This window comes from Crinia signifera, chromosome 19 (genome assembly GCF_055691185.1).
Source record: "Crinia signifera chromosome 19, ASM5569118v1, whole genome shotgun sequence".
NCBI lineage: Eukaryota > Metazoa > Chordata > Amphibia > Anura > Myobatrachidae > Crinia > Crinia signifera.
In genome coordinates, this window is record NC_139226.1 from 25855309 (window position 1) to 25871071 (window position 15763).

The following is a 15763-nucleotide window of genomic DNA, read 5'->3' on the forward strand; positions in this document are numbered from 1 at the left end:
CAGCACACCCCCCCAATTCGCGGCGACTCCCGCGATTTGCGGCCCCACCCCGTGACACACCCCCTCCTGCGATTCGTGGCACCCCGCGACCCCCCCCTCCCACGATTTGTGCCAACTCCCCAGGCCCCCCCTTCCTCGCGGTACCCCCCACCCCCCACGACGCCCCCTACCACGATTCCCCCCCCTGTCATTGCGGCAACCCCCCGCCCCTGCGACCCACCCTCCCACGATTCACTGCAACCCCCCGCGTCCCCCCCTCCCACGATTCGCGGCACCCACCCCCCCCCCCCCGCAATTCACGGCATCCACCCACACCTCACCTCCTCCCTCCCCCCCCACCCCCGCTCGCGATTCACGGCAACCCCAGGATTAAATGGCACATGCAAAACACTGACACGGCTATGGTCTACAATGAAAAAGGTTGACATGAGTTTTTGAAGATTTATTTTTCTTTTTTGAATGTTTTCATATTCATTCTCATGTGTCGACATGGACACCAATGAAGTGCCACACTTATGTCAACATTTATATGTGTTGACCTCTCTGTGTCGATTTTTTCTTGTAGCAATTTTTTTACAGTGACAACTATGTGCACATCAACCTACACATCATCAACCAATTCTTTGTATAATATATAACACCTGTTCTGTTTTACTGTAGGTGTTTTAAGTTAGATCTTTTACTGCTACTATTACTGTTTATGTAAATGCATTCTGAATGACAGCAACATCCTACCATCCTTCTACAAGAATATATAACCAACTAGGTGATTTATCGCGCCCGTGCCCCCCCTCCCGCAATTCACGGACCCCCCCGCGCACCCCCCCATGATTCACGCCCCCTCCCACTATTCACGTCACCCCCCGCACACACCCCCTCCCGCAATTCGCAACCCCCCCTCCCGCAATTCACGCCCCCTCCCACGCTTTGCGGACCCCCGTCCTCTCCTGCGATTCGCGGACACCTGCGCACCCTCCCTCCCTTGATTCACGGCACCCCCCACAATTCACGGCACCCCTAAGCCCCTCTTTAGTCCCCGTATACTCACACACCCCTATCACTACCCAGCTTCCTGCTCTCCTGAACCGTAACTTCCACCACTGGGGAGTCGCTGACGCTGTTTTGCCCACATGCCCCTATCATGCCTCATAGCCCAGCCTCCTGCTCTCATGTACCATAACTCCCACCCAGTAGGAGGAGACACTGACTCCGGGCCACCATCCTGTACTCCTGTACTGCCACACTGGACCCTCACCTACTGGCAGAAGCTGCACAGTATCTCCCACCCTCCTCTTTAGTCCCCCTTATGTCCACACACCCCTATCACTACCCAGCCTCCTGTTTTCCTGTGTCGTGACCTCCGCCAGTGTGGAGCCGCTGACTCAAAAACACCCTACTATACTATTGCACACACACACACCTAAACAACATGCACACACAGCCCCCCCCCCCCCCCCCCCCACCCACAAATGTCACTGTACCATCCACACTATCAATGTACATCTTACTCTGTAACCGCTTTTTAATTAAACAAAACAATACACACCCCCTTCCAAATCATATGCTCTCTATTTAACACATTTCAGCTATAACTCAAGTTGCAATACAGGCCATCTTTCATACAATTCTAACCATCTTTCTCATATACAAATGTTCACAAATTAAGGGGGCGCAGCCCCTTACGACGGTGTGAAGAGCGCCCGTAGTGCGCGATGAATCACCTAGTATATTAATATCTGTTAATACTTAATGATACAATTGTATGTTCTTTTTTCCATCTGTTCTTCGAATTGTCTTTCCTTCCTTTCCACGTGTAACAGTCATCATTGTTTTTAAAAATATATTAATCGAAGTACAGTATTCTACTTTTGTAGATTCTTGTATTAAAAAAAAACCCTGATGAAGTCTACCTGTGGGATGAAACGTGTTGGGTACATGTTTCATCTTTGAAAAATTACAAGAAATCCAATCTAATAATAATAATTTTTATTACCATTTTGTATTTTAATAAATGTTTTACTACATATGATGATTTTTCATTCATGTATATATGATGCATGGAAAGACATGGAGATACCAAAAGGTTTAAATAGCTGGGCGCTATTTAACACTATTTTGGATATATTGGGTTTGGGGTCCCACGAGTAGGGGACCAAGTGTTATCAGCGACTGACATTATATTAGTGCAATTTTAGAGATTTTGTATTGTAGTTAGTAGTTCAGACCTGCTCGCTAGGCCGCGATTATTTGGAGCCTAGCGAGCAGGTTAGCAGGTTAATGCCCCACCGATCGCATCCCCCCCCCCCCCTTCCGACACTCAAATCCCTTTGCTACACTGTGAGCAGATGTGTACACTAACACATCTGCTCGCAAAGGGCCCGAACATATGAAAATCCTTTACTGGTTACTTGCCATCAAAGGATTTTTCATCCTGGCTCTGGTGCACACAGCCGCTAAGTGAGCCAGGAGTCACTTTTCAGAATTTGGGGCGGGCACTGACATCGTGGAAATAAGGAATCTTGGTACTCTTTACCTAGAACGGCGCCCGCGATTACAATCGCGGGCGTCGGGGGTAAAAAATCGCGGCCATCGCGGGCATCGCGGGTACATAAAAAACGGGTGCGACGCGATGCCCGCGATTTTCCCATAGGGATCAATGTTAAAAGTCAGATTGGACGCGATTTTAGTGTTCAATGCCTCAATGCCCGCGATTTTTACATAGGAAACAATGTTAAATGGGCCACAGAGCCCTAATAGTCCCCCTGAAGTCTGAAATGGCCCCCACAATTTTTAACGGCACCCCACGATCAACGTCAACCCGAAGCGTGGCGAGCGCAGCGAGCCCGCAAGGGGCGGCGGTTCGCGTCCTCCGACCTTTTCATACCCCCACTATCCACGTCGGCGTGGAGTTGAGAATAGAATAGTGTGGCGAGCGCAGCGTGGCGAGCGCAGCGAGCCCCGCGAGGGGACGCGGATACCTTCACAGTTATACGCGTCCCCTCGCGGGCTTCACAGATGTCCGTGGCGACGCGGACACCTGTGAAGCCCGCGAGGGGACGCGTTTACCTGTGAAGGTATCCGCGTCCGCTCGCCACGCTTCGGGCTCGGTGGCTCGCTGCGCTCGCCACACTATTCTATTCTCAACTCCACGCCGACGTGGATAGTGGGGGTATGAAAAGGTCGGAGGACGCGTACCGCCGCCCCTTGCGGGCTCGCTGCGCTCGCCACGCTTCGGGTTGACGTTGATCGTGGGGTGCCGTTAAAAATTGTGGGGGCCATTTCAGACTTCAGGGGGACTATTAGGGCTCTGTGGCCCATTTAACATTGTTTCCTATGGAAAAATCGCGGGCATTGAGGCACTGAACACTAAAATCGCGTCCAATCTGATTTTTAACATTGGTCCCTATGGGAAATCGCGGGCATCGCATCGCACCCGTTTTTTAGTGCATTCGATGGTCGCGATGGTCGCGATGGGCGCCGTTCTAGGTAAAGAGTACCGGAATCTTTATTTGTCTGTCCTGGCAATCAACAGAAAGTAATGTGATTGTAGTGCGCTTCCATTATATCCTGCTTTGTGCAAGCTGGAACCAGTGGGGACAGACCATTTGAATCTCATTCCTGAATCTCCTTGTACATCTCATTTGTTACTATAAATTAAATCTGACTGAATGGGCAGAACATCATCATCATTATTGTCATCATCATCATCATCAGTAAATGTAATGTCAGATGGGAGAACCAGTTTTTCTTGTACCCCAGAAGAACAGATCAGAGGCTTCAGCAACCACCAATGATGCTCTTTTGTGTTCCAGCTGCCCTCACTGATCCACCAGTTCTCGTGGTCAATGCATCAAATGGTCTTATTGCCGACAGGAACGTGACCCTCCGCTGTGACTCTGGCAGTCAGAATGTAACCAGCTACACTTTCCATAGGGACAAGGAAGACGTCTGCTCTAAGCCCCATGTGACCTGCAGGGGGTCATTCCTGGACTTCCAGCCAATAACAGGGAGTGACACTGGTACCTACACCTGCACCATCCAGAACCTGGTCAGCACCAGGAGCAGTAACTCTGTGGATATGTATGTAATAGGTAAGAGTCTGGTGAATGAGGAACACAACAGAGAGAATGGAATAATGAAAGCATAAAATAAGGGAACTAAGCTAAGATTCCCCTAAGTTCTTCCCCAGTTATCCAAAATACCTACTAGGAATATAAGAATATAAGAAGCACATTTACATCAAAAAAGGTAAAAGGTGAAGGGTTCATTTACTAAGATGGGACTTCTATTGAAGATGGAATGTTGCCCATAGCAACCAATCAGATTCCACTTCTTTATTTTGCACATTCTAAAAGATAAGATAGAATCTGATTGGTTGATATGGGCAAAGCCCATCTTCATCTTCAATAGAACTCCCATCTTAATAAATGTACCTCAGTCATAGCATAGACTGGGGGACTTGTACCTTCTGGTGGTCCCAGAGCTATTCCATGCTTTTCCCTAAGATAAGGATTTCATTTTCCATCCAGTTTTAGCCAAAGCCAACACTGGAATTGCTGCCCTGGAAATAGCCATTGGTACTATGGGGCAGCAGATAGAATTAGATTTGGGTGAGTTATTTTGTTTCTGTGCAGGGTAAATACTTGCTGCTTTATTTATACACTGCAATATAGATCTCACTTTGAAGTAAAACCCCACCCAAATCTAATTCTCTCTGCACAAGTAACATCTGCCCCACCTGCAGTGCACATGGTTTTGTCCATTTGAGAAGGAATTTGTCAGAAAGAGTGAACCAAAAATAACCCCCTATGTCACACAGACAGGGGAGTACAATGTGGTTCTATCCCTGTGCCTATTTCTTATTACAGTACTGCCTACTGAGCTAGTTTATGTTATTGCTGGGACACAGAACTTTTGGCAGTGAAGGTGTTTTTTTTTTTAGGAAGTATGAGACCAACTGATGTGTTTGTAAGTTACCAGTATGGTCATAATGTACAGAGCCTGAAAACTGGCAGAAGACCTGACTCAACAGGCCTGGTGGGTTCTAATCATTGTTCTTTGTAACCTGCGGCACATAATAACAGGTGTGGTTAGACTTGTTGCCTTTATCGTGTTGACAGTAATCGTGTTGACAGATTCAAACTGTCCACATGGAGCATGCATGTCGATAAAGACCCTGTTGACATAAATCATGCTTACCTGGATGATACAGTATGTGCCTATGCACATCCTTGCTGGCGGGTCGCCAGAACGTACGCGCTGGCGACCCGCCAGCAGCCTCGCCAGCGAGGAGACTGAGACGCGCGTGCGTCTCACGCGCACGCGCGTCTCAGTCTCCGTCGCTAGCGTGGCGGAAACCCTGTCCGTCTCCGCCTCAGGGAGACGGACGGGGTTAGGGGGGGGTTAGGGGGGATGCGGGCAGGCGGCGGGGACCCCGGGTTACCGCCGGCAAGCCGGCGGGGACCCGGGGAAACGTTTGGAAGCGCCGTCGGAAGGGGGCGCGCGCGCCTCTCGTGCGCGCGCGTCCCCTTCTCACGATCGCCATGGCGCTGGCGGGGGATGGCGGCTGGCGACGCCAGCGCCATCCCCTGCAAAGATGGGAACAGACCCATCTGTATGTCCACATGAAGAACTGTTGACAAACCGTCCCTGGTGATCTAGTAGTCTCTTGCCTACACCCAGCAGCAGTGGAGTTTCCAGTATCTTCTTCCTGGTTCCTGTGGTTATTCAATAGGGGTTCCGGTAAGGACCTGTGATGCTGCAGCAAGAGTATTTTTACTATTATCCCTAACCCTTAGTGCCCAAACCTGACCCTCCCCCCTTTCCCCCCTTAGCCTAATCGTAACCTCCCCCTTCGGGCCTAACCTAGCTTCTGGTGAGGACTAATGATGTTATAGCATTCCAGCGAGTATTTCTACTGCAATCCTTAACCCCAAACCCCCAAGTGCCTAAACCATAGGTAAAGGGTATTGTAATTTGGATAAGGTAAATAACTCTCACCAAACCACAAAAACCTGGCGCTTAATCTTAAAAAAATTATTTAAATATAAATAGAAATCAGCTGTTGCAGGTATCTAGTGAGTTTACCTGGACTCACAGAACAACAGAAAAAGTATGATTTAAAAAAGAATTTTATGATACTCTGCGCTGCTGAGAATAAATTCTTACATAGGTCTGCCGGTTAAGAATGATCCGGACACACTGTTTAAATTTGTAACAAATTTATAATATTATTAAAAATGTATCACACAAATACAATTAAATACACATATCTTATATATTTGGCTACATCTGTCACTCAAAGTGTGTCTGGAGCTGTAACGCTGGGTTGTGGACTTCCAGCTTAATTTATGATTGTCATCACCTGTTTTAAACAGGGTAATTGATAAGAAAGGTGTTTAAGCACAGGTGATGGTAATCCATAAATTAAGAAGAAAGTCCAGAAACAGAGCAATGTGTCCCTCCTGGAGAGGGTCATGTTGGGTATGCACCTCCCTCCCTCCCCCCCCCCATTCACGGCATCCCCACGATTAAATGGCACATGCAAAACACTGACATGGCTATGGTCGACAATGAAAAAGGTTGACAAGATTTATTTTTCACTTTTTCAATGTTTTCATATTCATTCTCATGTGTCGAAGTGGACACCAATGAAGTGCCACACTTATGTCAACATTTACATGTGTTGACCTTTCTGTGTTGATTTTTTCTTGTGGCGATTCGCGGCACCCCCTGCAACCCCCCTCCCGCGATTTGCAGCACAACCCCCGCAATTCGCGGCACCCCCGGTTCGCGCCTCCACACGCCCTCGCGATTCGCGCCCCCACCACGTGACACCCCCCCTCCTGCGATTCGTGGCACCCCACGACCCCCCCTCCCGCGATTCGCGCCAACCCCCTGGGCCCCCCCCTCACGAGGTTCACGGTGCACCCCCCCAACCGCGATTCCCCACCCCTGACCCCCCCTCCTGTCATTGCGGCAACCACCCGCCCCCGCGACCCACCCTCCCGCGATTCACTGCAACACCCCGCGCCCCCCTCCCACGATTCGCAGCACCCACACACACACCCCCCCCGTGACCCCCCCTCCCGCAATTCACGGCATCCCCACGATTATATGGCACATGCAAAACACTGCCATGGCTATGGTCGACAATGAAAAAGGTTGACAAGATTTATTTTTCACTTTTTCAATGTTTTCATAATCATTCTCATGTATCGACATGGACACCAATGAAGTGCCACACTTATGTCAACAATTACATGTGTTGACCTTTCTTGTGGTGATTCACGGCACCCCCCGCAACCCCCCTCCCGCGATTTGCAGCACACCCCCCGCAATTCGCGGCACCCCCGGTGACTCCTGCGATTCGCGGCCCCACCCTGTGACACCCCCCCTCCTGCGATTCGCGGCACCCCGCGATCCCCCCTCCCGTGATTCGCGCCAACCCCCTGGGCCCCCCTCGCGAGGGTTCACGGTGCCCCCCACGACCCCCCCCAACCGCGATTCCCCACCCCTGACCCCCCTCCTGTCAGTGCGGCAACCCCCCGCCCCCGCGACCCACCCTCCCGCGATTCACTGCAACCCCCCGCGCCCCCCCCCCTCCCACAATTTGCGGCACCCACACGTCCCCCCCCGCGTCCCCCCCTCCCGCAATTCACGGCATCCACCCGCGACCCCTCCTCCCGTGATTCGCGGACACCCCTCACCTCCTCCCTCCCCCCCACCCCCGCACGCGATTCACGGCAACCCCAGGATTAAATGGCACATGCACGGCTATGGTCGACAATGAAAAAGGTTGACATGAGTTTTTGAAGATTTATTTTTACTTTTTTTCAATGTTTTCATATTCATTCTCATGTGTCGACATGGACACCGATGAAGTGCCACACTTATGTCAACATTTACATGTGTTGAACTTTCTGTGTTGATTTTTTCATGTAGCAATTTTTTCCAGTGACAACTATGAACTATGTGCACGTCAACCTACACATCATCAACCAATTCTTTGTATAATATATAACACCTGTTCTGTTTTACTGTAGGTGTTTTAAGTCGGATCTTTTACTGCTACTATTACTGTTTATGTAAATGCATTCTGAATGACAGCAACATCCTACCATCCTTCAACAAGAATTTATAACCAACTAGGTGATTCATCGCGCCCCGTGCCCCCCCCTCCCGCAATTCACGGACCCCCCGCGCACCCCCCCTCCCGCGATTCGCAACCCCCCCTCGCGCAATTCACGCCCCCTCCCACACTTTGCGGACCCCCGCCCTCTCCCGCGATTCGCCGACACCTGCGCCCCCTCCCTCCCTTGATTCACGGCACCCCCCGCGCCCCTCCCGCAATTCACGGCACCCCAAAGCCCCTCTTTAGTCCCCCGTATACTCACACACCCCTATCACTACCCAGCTTCCTGCTCTCCTGAACCGTAACTTCCACCACTGGGGAGTCGCTGACGCTGTTTTGCCCACATGCCCCTATCATGCCTCATAGCCCAGCCTCCTGCTCTCATGCACCCGAACTCCCACCCAGTAGGAGGAGACACTGACTAAGGGCCACCATCCTGTACTCCTGTGCTGCCACGCTGGACCCTCACCCACTGGCAGAAGCTGCACAGTATCTCCCACCCTCCTCTTTAGTCCCCCTTATGTCCACACACCCCTATCACTACCCAGCCTCCTGTTTTCCTGTGTCGTGACCTCCGCCAGTGGGGAGCCGCTGACTCAGAAACACCCTACTATACTATTGCACACACACACCTAAACAACATGCACACACAGCCCCCCCCCCCCACACCCACAAATGTAACTGTACCATCCACACTATCAATGTACATCTTACTCTGTAACCGCTTTTTAATTAAACAAAACAATACACACCCCCTTCCAAATCATATGCTCTCTATTTTTTTTTTTTTTTTTTTTATAAACGTTTTATTGTAGTTTTTTTTTTTTAAATAGAGAAAACAAAACAAATAATAATAAAATACAAATACAGGTAAACTGTTACATCAGAAGAGGTCTCCGGCATGCATTGTACACAGTCTCCGGTCTGCCTATCTCACAAACTATGAATATAAATTACTAAAGCATAACTTGTCGGTAGTAGACAAAGCCACCGTATAAAGTTTTGAGACTAATACAGGTCCAGCTAGGAGGGAGAGATGGAGAAGTAACTCAGGGGTGACCACATATGTGGCACCCTACCGTGTAACGGTGGTTCATTTCCCGCCATTATTTCAAATTGGACTTTTCCTCCAACATAACATAACGTTGGCCATAAACCGCCAACTGAACATTTAAACACATACGAACAAAGAGGGGAGGAAGGGGAAAAAGGGGGGTGGGAGGACAAGGAAGGGAAGATAACAAATAAATGAGACAATACAGCATTCACTATGAGATAAAGAAAAAAGGGGGGGTGGGGGTTCAGAGTACGATCAATACTATGTAATCTGGCGTAGCATGATCCAAGTGGTATTTTCGAAAATCTTCTGAATAGAAGACTGTATTTCTGGGTCTAATGATTGAATAAAGAAGTCCCACTTAGCATAGAAACGAATCACACCTTTCTCAATGTCATGTAGGGATGCCTGACGTTCATAATACATGATTTTCAGTAATGAGTGTTTCAACTCCGTAAGCGACGGGGTAACCCTGTGGATCCAGTGGGTCAGGATCAGTTTTTTAGACTGGACCAGTATCAAGCTAAAAAGTGGTATTATCCTTTTTTTATGCGGTCCAAGTGTCCAATTTTTAAAGTTAAGGAAAAGGATGGGGATGGGATCATATGTGAGTTGCAGGTTAAATAAGGTATTCAGGAAACCCAGGACTTTCCTCCAGAAAATTCTAATCTTGCCGCATTCCCAAAAATTATGGAAAAGGGTGGCACCTACTATCTTGCATTTAGGACAGAGACCCAGATCTCCCGGAACAAAGTGACTCCTTTGCCGCTGTGATACATAGGCCCTGTTAAGGAATTTCAAGTGGGTTTCCTGAAGAGAAGCAGACTGCAAGTGTTTGAGAGTGGTGGGGAGATTTTTTAGTAATGATTGGGTCAGTGGGAGTGAGGGGATATCAGTTTTCCACTTAATTTCCAACACTTGGAGGAGCTTGTCTCTTGGGAGTATAATGAGTGACTGGTATAGATTTCTTATTCTATAGCCCAGGACGTTGTGTGGGGCTAGTAGACTAAGGATAGGATCTGTGGTGACTGGGGATGTAAAAGGTGGGGGTAAAGACTGGGCATAGTGACGGGCTTGCAGATACATAAAGAATTGGGATCGCGGGAGATGGAATTTGTCGGCCAGTTCTGTGAAAGAGAGAATCTTTCCACCTGGGTCAAAAACGTTGCAGATAGCTGCGATGCCCTTCTGACGCCACTCCAGAAATAAGTGATTATTTAGACCTGGGGCAAAGGACGGGTTGCCCCAGAACGTAGCGTGGGGGCTACTAGTTGGGTTCCTAGCAAATCTTTTATGGATGGTGATCCACATTGTGTATGTTTCTTTGAAAAGGAGGTTGTCTTTTATAACGCTTGGAAGCTTGGTGCGTGGGGTATGGAGCAAGGCTGCTGGAGCAAAAGGGTGGAAGAGGGCACGTTCCAGGTTTTCATTGGTGTATGACGACTTGTTCAGAAGCCAATCTGTGGCGTATCTGAAGTGGGCGGCTTGGGAGAAGTTTTGCGCTTGGGGTAAGGCAAATCCCCCCTCAGCTTTAGGAAGGAACAGCCTGGTAAGGGGCATTCTTGGTTTTTTCCCCATCCAAATAAATTTATTGGCCATAGTATTATAACGGGAAAGATCTGCTTTAGTGAGGGCGAGGGGGAGCATTTGCAGCAGGTAAGACAATTTAGGGAAAATTACACTTTTGATCACCGTGATTCGGCCATAGAGGGATAAAGGGAGAGTGTGCCATCTTTCTAATAGTTTTGCAATGGCCTGCAATACAGGTTTAAAATTGGAAGTGTATAGTGCATTAAGGTGCAATGGTATCATAATGCCTAAATATTTCATAGGGGCCGTGCAAATGCTAAACTGACTCAATGCTGGGAAGGAATCGGTGTATGATGGGGGCCAGGCTAGGGGTAGAATACGGGATTTCTCATAGTTAACCTTGAGTCCCGAGAAGGATCCAAAATGGTCTATGATTGCCATGGCTTCCGGGATGGATTTGGGGGGGTTCGATAGGAAAAGAAGCATGTCGTCTGCGAACAGACTTAGCTTCACCTCTCTGGCTCCAACCTTAATTCCTGTTACCGCGGAGGAGGCTCTTAGTTTAATAGCCAGGGGCTCTAGGGCCAGAGCGAAAAGGAGTGGGGAGAGAGGGCAGCCCTGTCGAGTGCCTCGCTTCAGATTAAACGGGGGAGACAAGTAATTATTGGTCAGAATCTGGGATGTAGATTGGGAGTAGAGATTCATAATTGCGGTTATAAATGGTTCTGGGAACTGAAAGTTTTGCAGTGTGGTGATAAGATGGTCCCAGGAGACCATGTCAAAGGCCTTTTCGGCGTCTAGGGAGAGGATGGCCTGAGGTGATGGGGATTTCAATGACTGGTGGTATTGCATGACTGTGAGGAGCTTCCTAATGTTTAAGACCGAATGTCTGCCCCATATGAAGCCCGTTTGGTCCTTGTGAACGATCTCAGGGAGTAGAATTTTTAGCCTATCAGCTAGAATTTTCGTGTAGATCTTGTAATCAGTGTTTAGAAGTGATATTGGTCGGTAGGATGAGGGGAGGGTGGGGTCTCGGCCTGGTTTTAAAATAAGCTTGAGGAGTGCCGAATTAAAGTATGGGGGTTGAGGAGTGCCTTTGAGGAAAGAGTTGAAGAGGGTTGTTAATGGGGTAACCAGTTTGGGAGCTAATAATTTGTAGTACTCACTTGTCAGGCCATCAGGGCCCGGTGCCTTTCCTGGCTTAAGGAGACCAATTGCCCTAGATACCTCTTCCTCCGAAATATCTGCCAACAAACTGGTGGCACGGTCAGTCCCTAGGGTCGGGATTGAGGTGGAGGCCCAAAAGGCCGTTTTACCAGCCTGGTCTACAGGTGAGGCGGTGTATAGCTGCGAGTAGAATTTATGTAGGACCGCTGAGATGTCGCTTCCTTTATGATGAAGGGTGCCCATATCATCCTTTAGGGCGGTGATAGTGGTAGGGGGGTGTTGGCCCTGTAGTAGATTAGTCATAAGCCGATTGGATTTACCTCCAAATCTATGGTATTTGCTTTGGGTCTGGAAGGAGATCCTAGTCTCGAGCTTAGTCAGAAGGGCATCAAATATCGCTTTGGCCTGGGTAAACGCTATTTTGTTTGCATTGGTTGGTGACGTTTTAAAAATCTGATAGGCTGCCGTTAAAGATGCCTGCGCCTCTAAATAGTGCGCAGTTTTTTCTTTACGCAAGTGGGAGGTGTAGGAGATTACTGCACCCCGCAGTACAGGTTTAGATGCCTGCCAATACATGAGGGGGGAGGCAATGGACGTGGATTCATTATTTTGTTTGTAGTCCATCCATGTGGATTCAAGTAGGGATTTAAATTTAGTAGAGTTAGCTAGGTGGCTAGGGAATCTCCAGTTTATGTATGTGCCCCTGTCTTGGGAAGAGTGTAAGGTAAGCCAGCATGCAGCGTGATCCGATATGGTGATCGTTTCAATTTTAGTATCTTGAACCCGGGGAAAGGCCTGTGTGGATAATAACATGTAATCTATTCGAGACAGTGTTCTGTGTGCTGCAGACAGACATGTGAATTCACGTTCTACTGGGTTGTAAGCCCTCCAGACATCCGTCAGGTGAAGACTAGACATCAGATATTGGATCCCATGGCTGGGGGGGGGACGTCTGGTTTTGGCTACTGAGTCCCTATCTAGCACATTGGAGGCCACAACATTGAAATCACCTGCCAATACAATAGTAGTATCCATATATGGTGTTAACAGGGTAACCAAGTTCCTAAAAAACAGTTTGGAAAAGGTATTAGGAGCATATACATTACACATCGTGATCCTAGTTGAGTGTACGGTGGCGTCCACGAGTACCCATCTACCTTCCGGGTCAGTAACAGTGCAGTGCACCTGAGTTGGGGCGCTCTTGTTAGTTAAAATGACAACCCCTCTAGATTTTGAGTTGTATGGGGATGCTGCCAAAAGTGACCAACCCATTGTGTTCAATTTTAAAGTTTCCTGGGGGGTTAGGTGCGTCTCCTGGAGAAACACCACATCCGCCTGTAGCTTATGAAGGTAAAGCAATGTCTTCTTACGCTTAGAAGGGACGTGGAAGCCACCTACATTCAATGTTACCACCTTCAAATTAGCCATTATCATCTAATGAGTGGGAAAAGCTGACCGAATTTCCATACAGTGCAACCGCCCAATATCCGAGCCACACAACACTGTGTATTAAAATGAATCTGATCATCTCTAGACATATTATCAAAAAGACATGGGGAGAAGACAGAAGGGAAGAACACGAGGAAAGGAGGGGGAATAGGAGCAACCAGGGGGTAGGAGGCGGAACCCACAAGTTTAACATAGTAAGAATGGGTAGATCTTGCGTGGGCAAGGTGGTTTCCCCTCCGCACCCTAGCACCTCAAGGAAAACAAACAATGCAAAACATACAAAAAGACTTCTGGAGTCCCAGCGGCAGAGACGGCCACTGGGTACCATGCCCCCTGGGGGGGAAGCGAAACAGATACATGAGCCACAAGGCTCGCCCCGGCCATAAAAGATATAATTTTTCAGGGCCAGCTTGAGGTCGGGACCAACATGGTCTCCAGGCCCCACAACTGGCGCCAAAACAAAACCGCTAAATATAACATACTTATCAATATACGTTAAGAAAGACAAACAGTATAAAGCTGGTGGAAATCAGATGCAAAAATAAATTTGCACAAAAAAGAAAACCTGGAACTTTTGCAATAGAACTTAAGTAAGTTCTGTGATCGGGGAAGCTGCCGTCCACATGGATAAGTCTCGTAGAGCCAAAGAGTCCAGTGACTCACGGGGAGGGGGGGGGGGACGAATCCAGGTTAGGGCCAGTAAGTAACGATCCCACGTCCAGCGTGGGAGTGACTAAGATGTGTGTCCCCTGATGAATGAGATGGGGGTGGACAATAAGGCAGTTGTAGATTGGACGTCAGGTAGTGGGTTTCAGATGAAGTCACTGGCCACAATCAGTTTCGGTGTCGTCAGGGCCCGCCGGTGAAAAGGAGGCTTGGGCTTGCTCCAATAGGTAGGCCTCTGCGTCTTGTACTGTACTGAACTCCTTAAAAGAATTTCCTGAAAACAGACGCAGCTTAGCGGGATATAGTAGCGCAAATTTCACTCTGTCTTTTACCAGTCTGGTACATAACGGGGAGAACTCCTTTCTCGCTCTCGTGACTTCTGCGGAGAAGTCCTGGAAAATCAGAAGCTTATTCCCATTCCACTGAAGGGATCGGTTTTGCCTAAATGCCATCCATAGGGCTTCTTTGTGTTGGAAGTTGAGGCATTTAAAGATCACCGGGCGGGGTCTGTTGGTGCGGTCATCGCGAGGTGGGCCTAGCCTATGCGCCCTCTCAATGATTATGCCCGTGCAGGCCTCTGTAACATTCAGTAGATCAGGGAGGGTGGATGAGAGAAAGGCATATAGGTCAGGGCCCTTTAAGGTTTCAGGGAGTCCTATAATACGGAGGTTATTCCTTCTGGAACGATTTTCCAGATCGTCCAGTTTATTCTGCATGGAATAGGAGGATTTCTGCAGATATTCCGTGGTGGTTTTTAAAGCTGAGATGTCCTGGAAAGCTTCTCCCAGGTGAGTCTCATTTGCAGTAACCCTTTTGGAGACCTGCTTAAGTTGTGACTTAATGTCCTGTACAGATTGCTGCAGCTTAGCAGCGTGTGCATCCAGAATGGGGTTTATAGTGTCCTGTATGGCTCTGACCACATCTGCATAAGATAATGCTGAACCCAGGGGTGGTGTTGGGGAGGGAGCAAACATATCTATCTGGGTGGAGGGTATAAAGGGGGCCTCTCCAGCACTTACTTGGGGCTGGGCAAACATTTCCTCTGCCTCAGCCTGTGCTCTCTGTGCCTGCTGCCTTGTGAGCTGTGTGTCGGCGGCCATCTTGGATGTGGCACCCTGTGCTGAAGCTGGCTGGCGCTGCTGCTGTGGCTTCCCCTGGGGCAGGGATTTTGATATTGGTAGGCTTGGGGTGCTGGTGGGACCTTGTAGGGGCTGGGCAGACATCTCACCCTTCTCAGTCTGCGCTGTTTGTGGCTGCTGCCTCGAATGTTGTGTGGCGGCGGCCATCTTGGATGTGGCGTCCAGCGTAGCAGCAGTCTGGCAGTGCTGCTGTAGTCTCCCCTGGGCAAATAATTTCTGCATCGGCAGGGTTGGGGTGCCGGCAGGGGCTTCCTGCAGGTTTCTGGTGCGTTTTGAGGGGTCCTGTGCGGCGTAGTGTGGCTGGCTGGCCGGGGCGGTCAGGGAGCTCAGCACTCTGCTGCTGGTCCCATGGAGGCAGGAACCGGAAGTCCCATATGCTCTCTATTTAACACATTTCACCTATAACTCAAGTTGCAATACAGGCCATCTTACATACAATTCTAACCATCTTTCTCATATACAAATGTTCACAAATTAAGGGGGCGCAGCCCCTTACGACGGTGTGAAGAGCGCCCGTAGGGCGCGATGAATCACCTAGTACACTATAAACAGATATAAAATATCTAGAATGTAACTTGATTAGTACGGAATAGTACTTAATAAAAGGGATGTCTCCAGATC

General features: G+C 49.0%; 1 protein-coding gene across 7 annotated transcripts in view; it reads left to right on the plus strand.

Moving 5' to 3' along the window:
• Window positions 1-15763, plus strand: part of LOC146042259 (cell adhesion molecule CEACAM1-like) — a 131373-nt gene that overhangs the window by 6400 nt on the left and 109210 nt on the right. For all 7 annotated transcript variants that reach the window (XM_083162186.1, XM_083162185.1, XM_083162187.1 and 4 more), the window contains one exon: window positions 3813-4091. In XM_083162186.1, the coding sequence (XP_083018312.1) occupies window positions 3813-4091 (279 nt within the window). The remainder of the gene's footprint in view (window positions 1-3812; window positions 4092-15763) is intronic.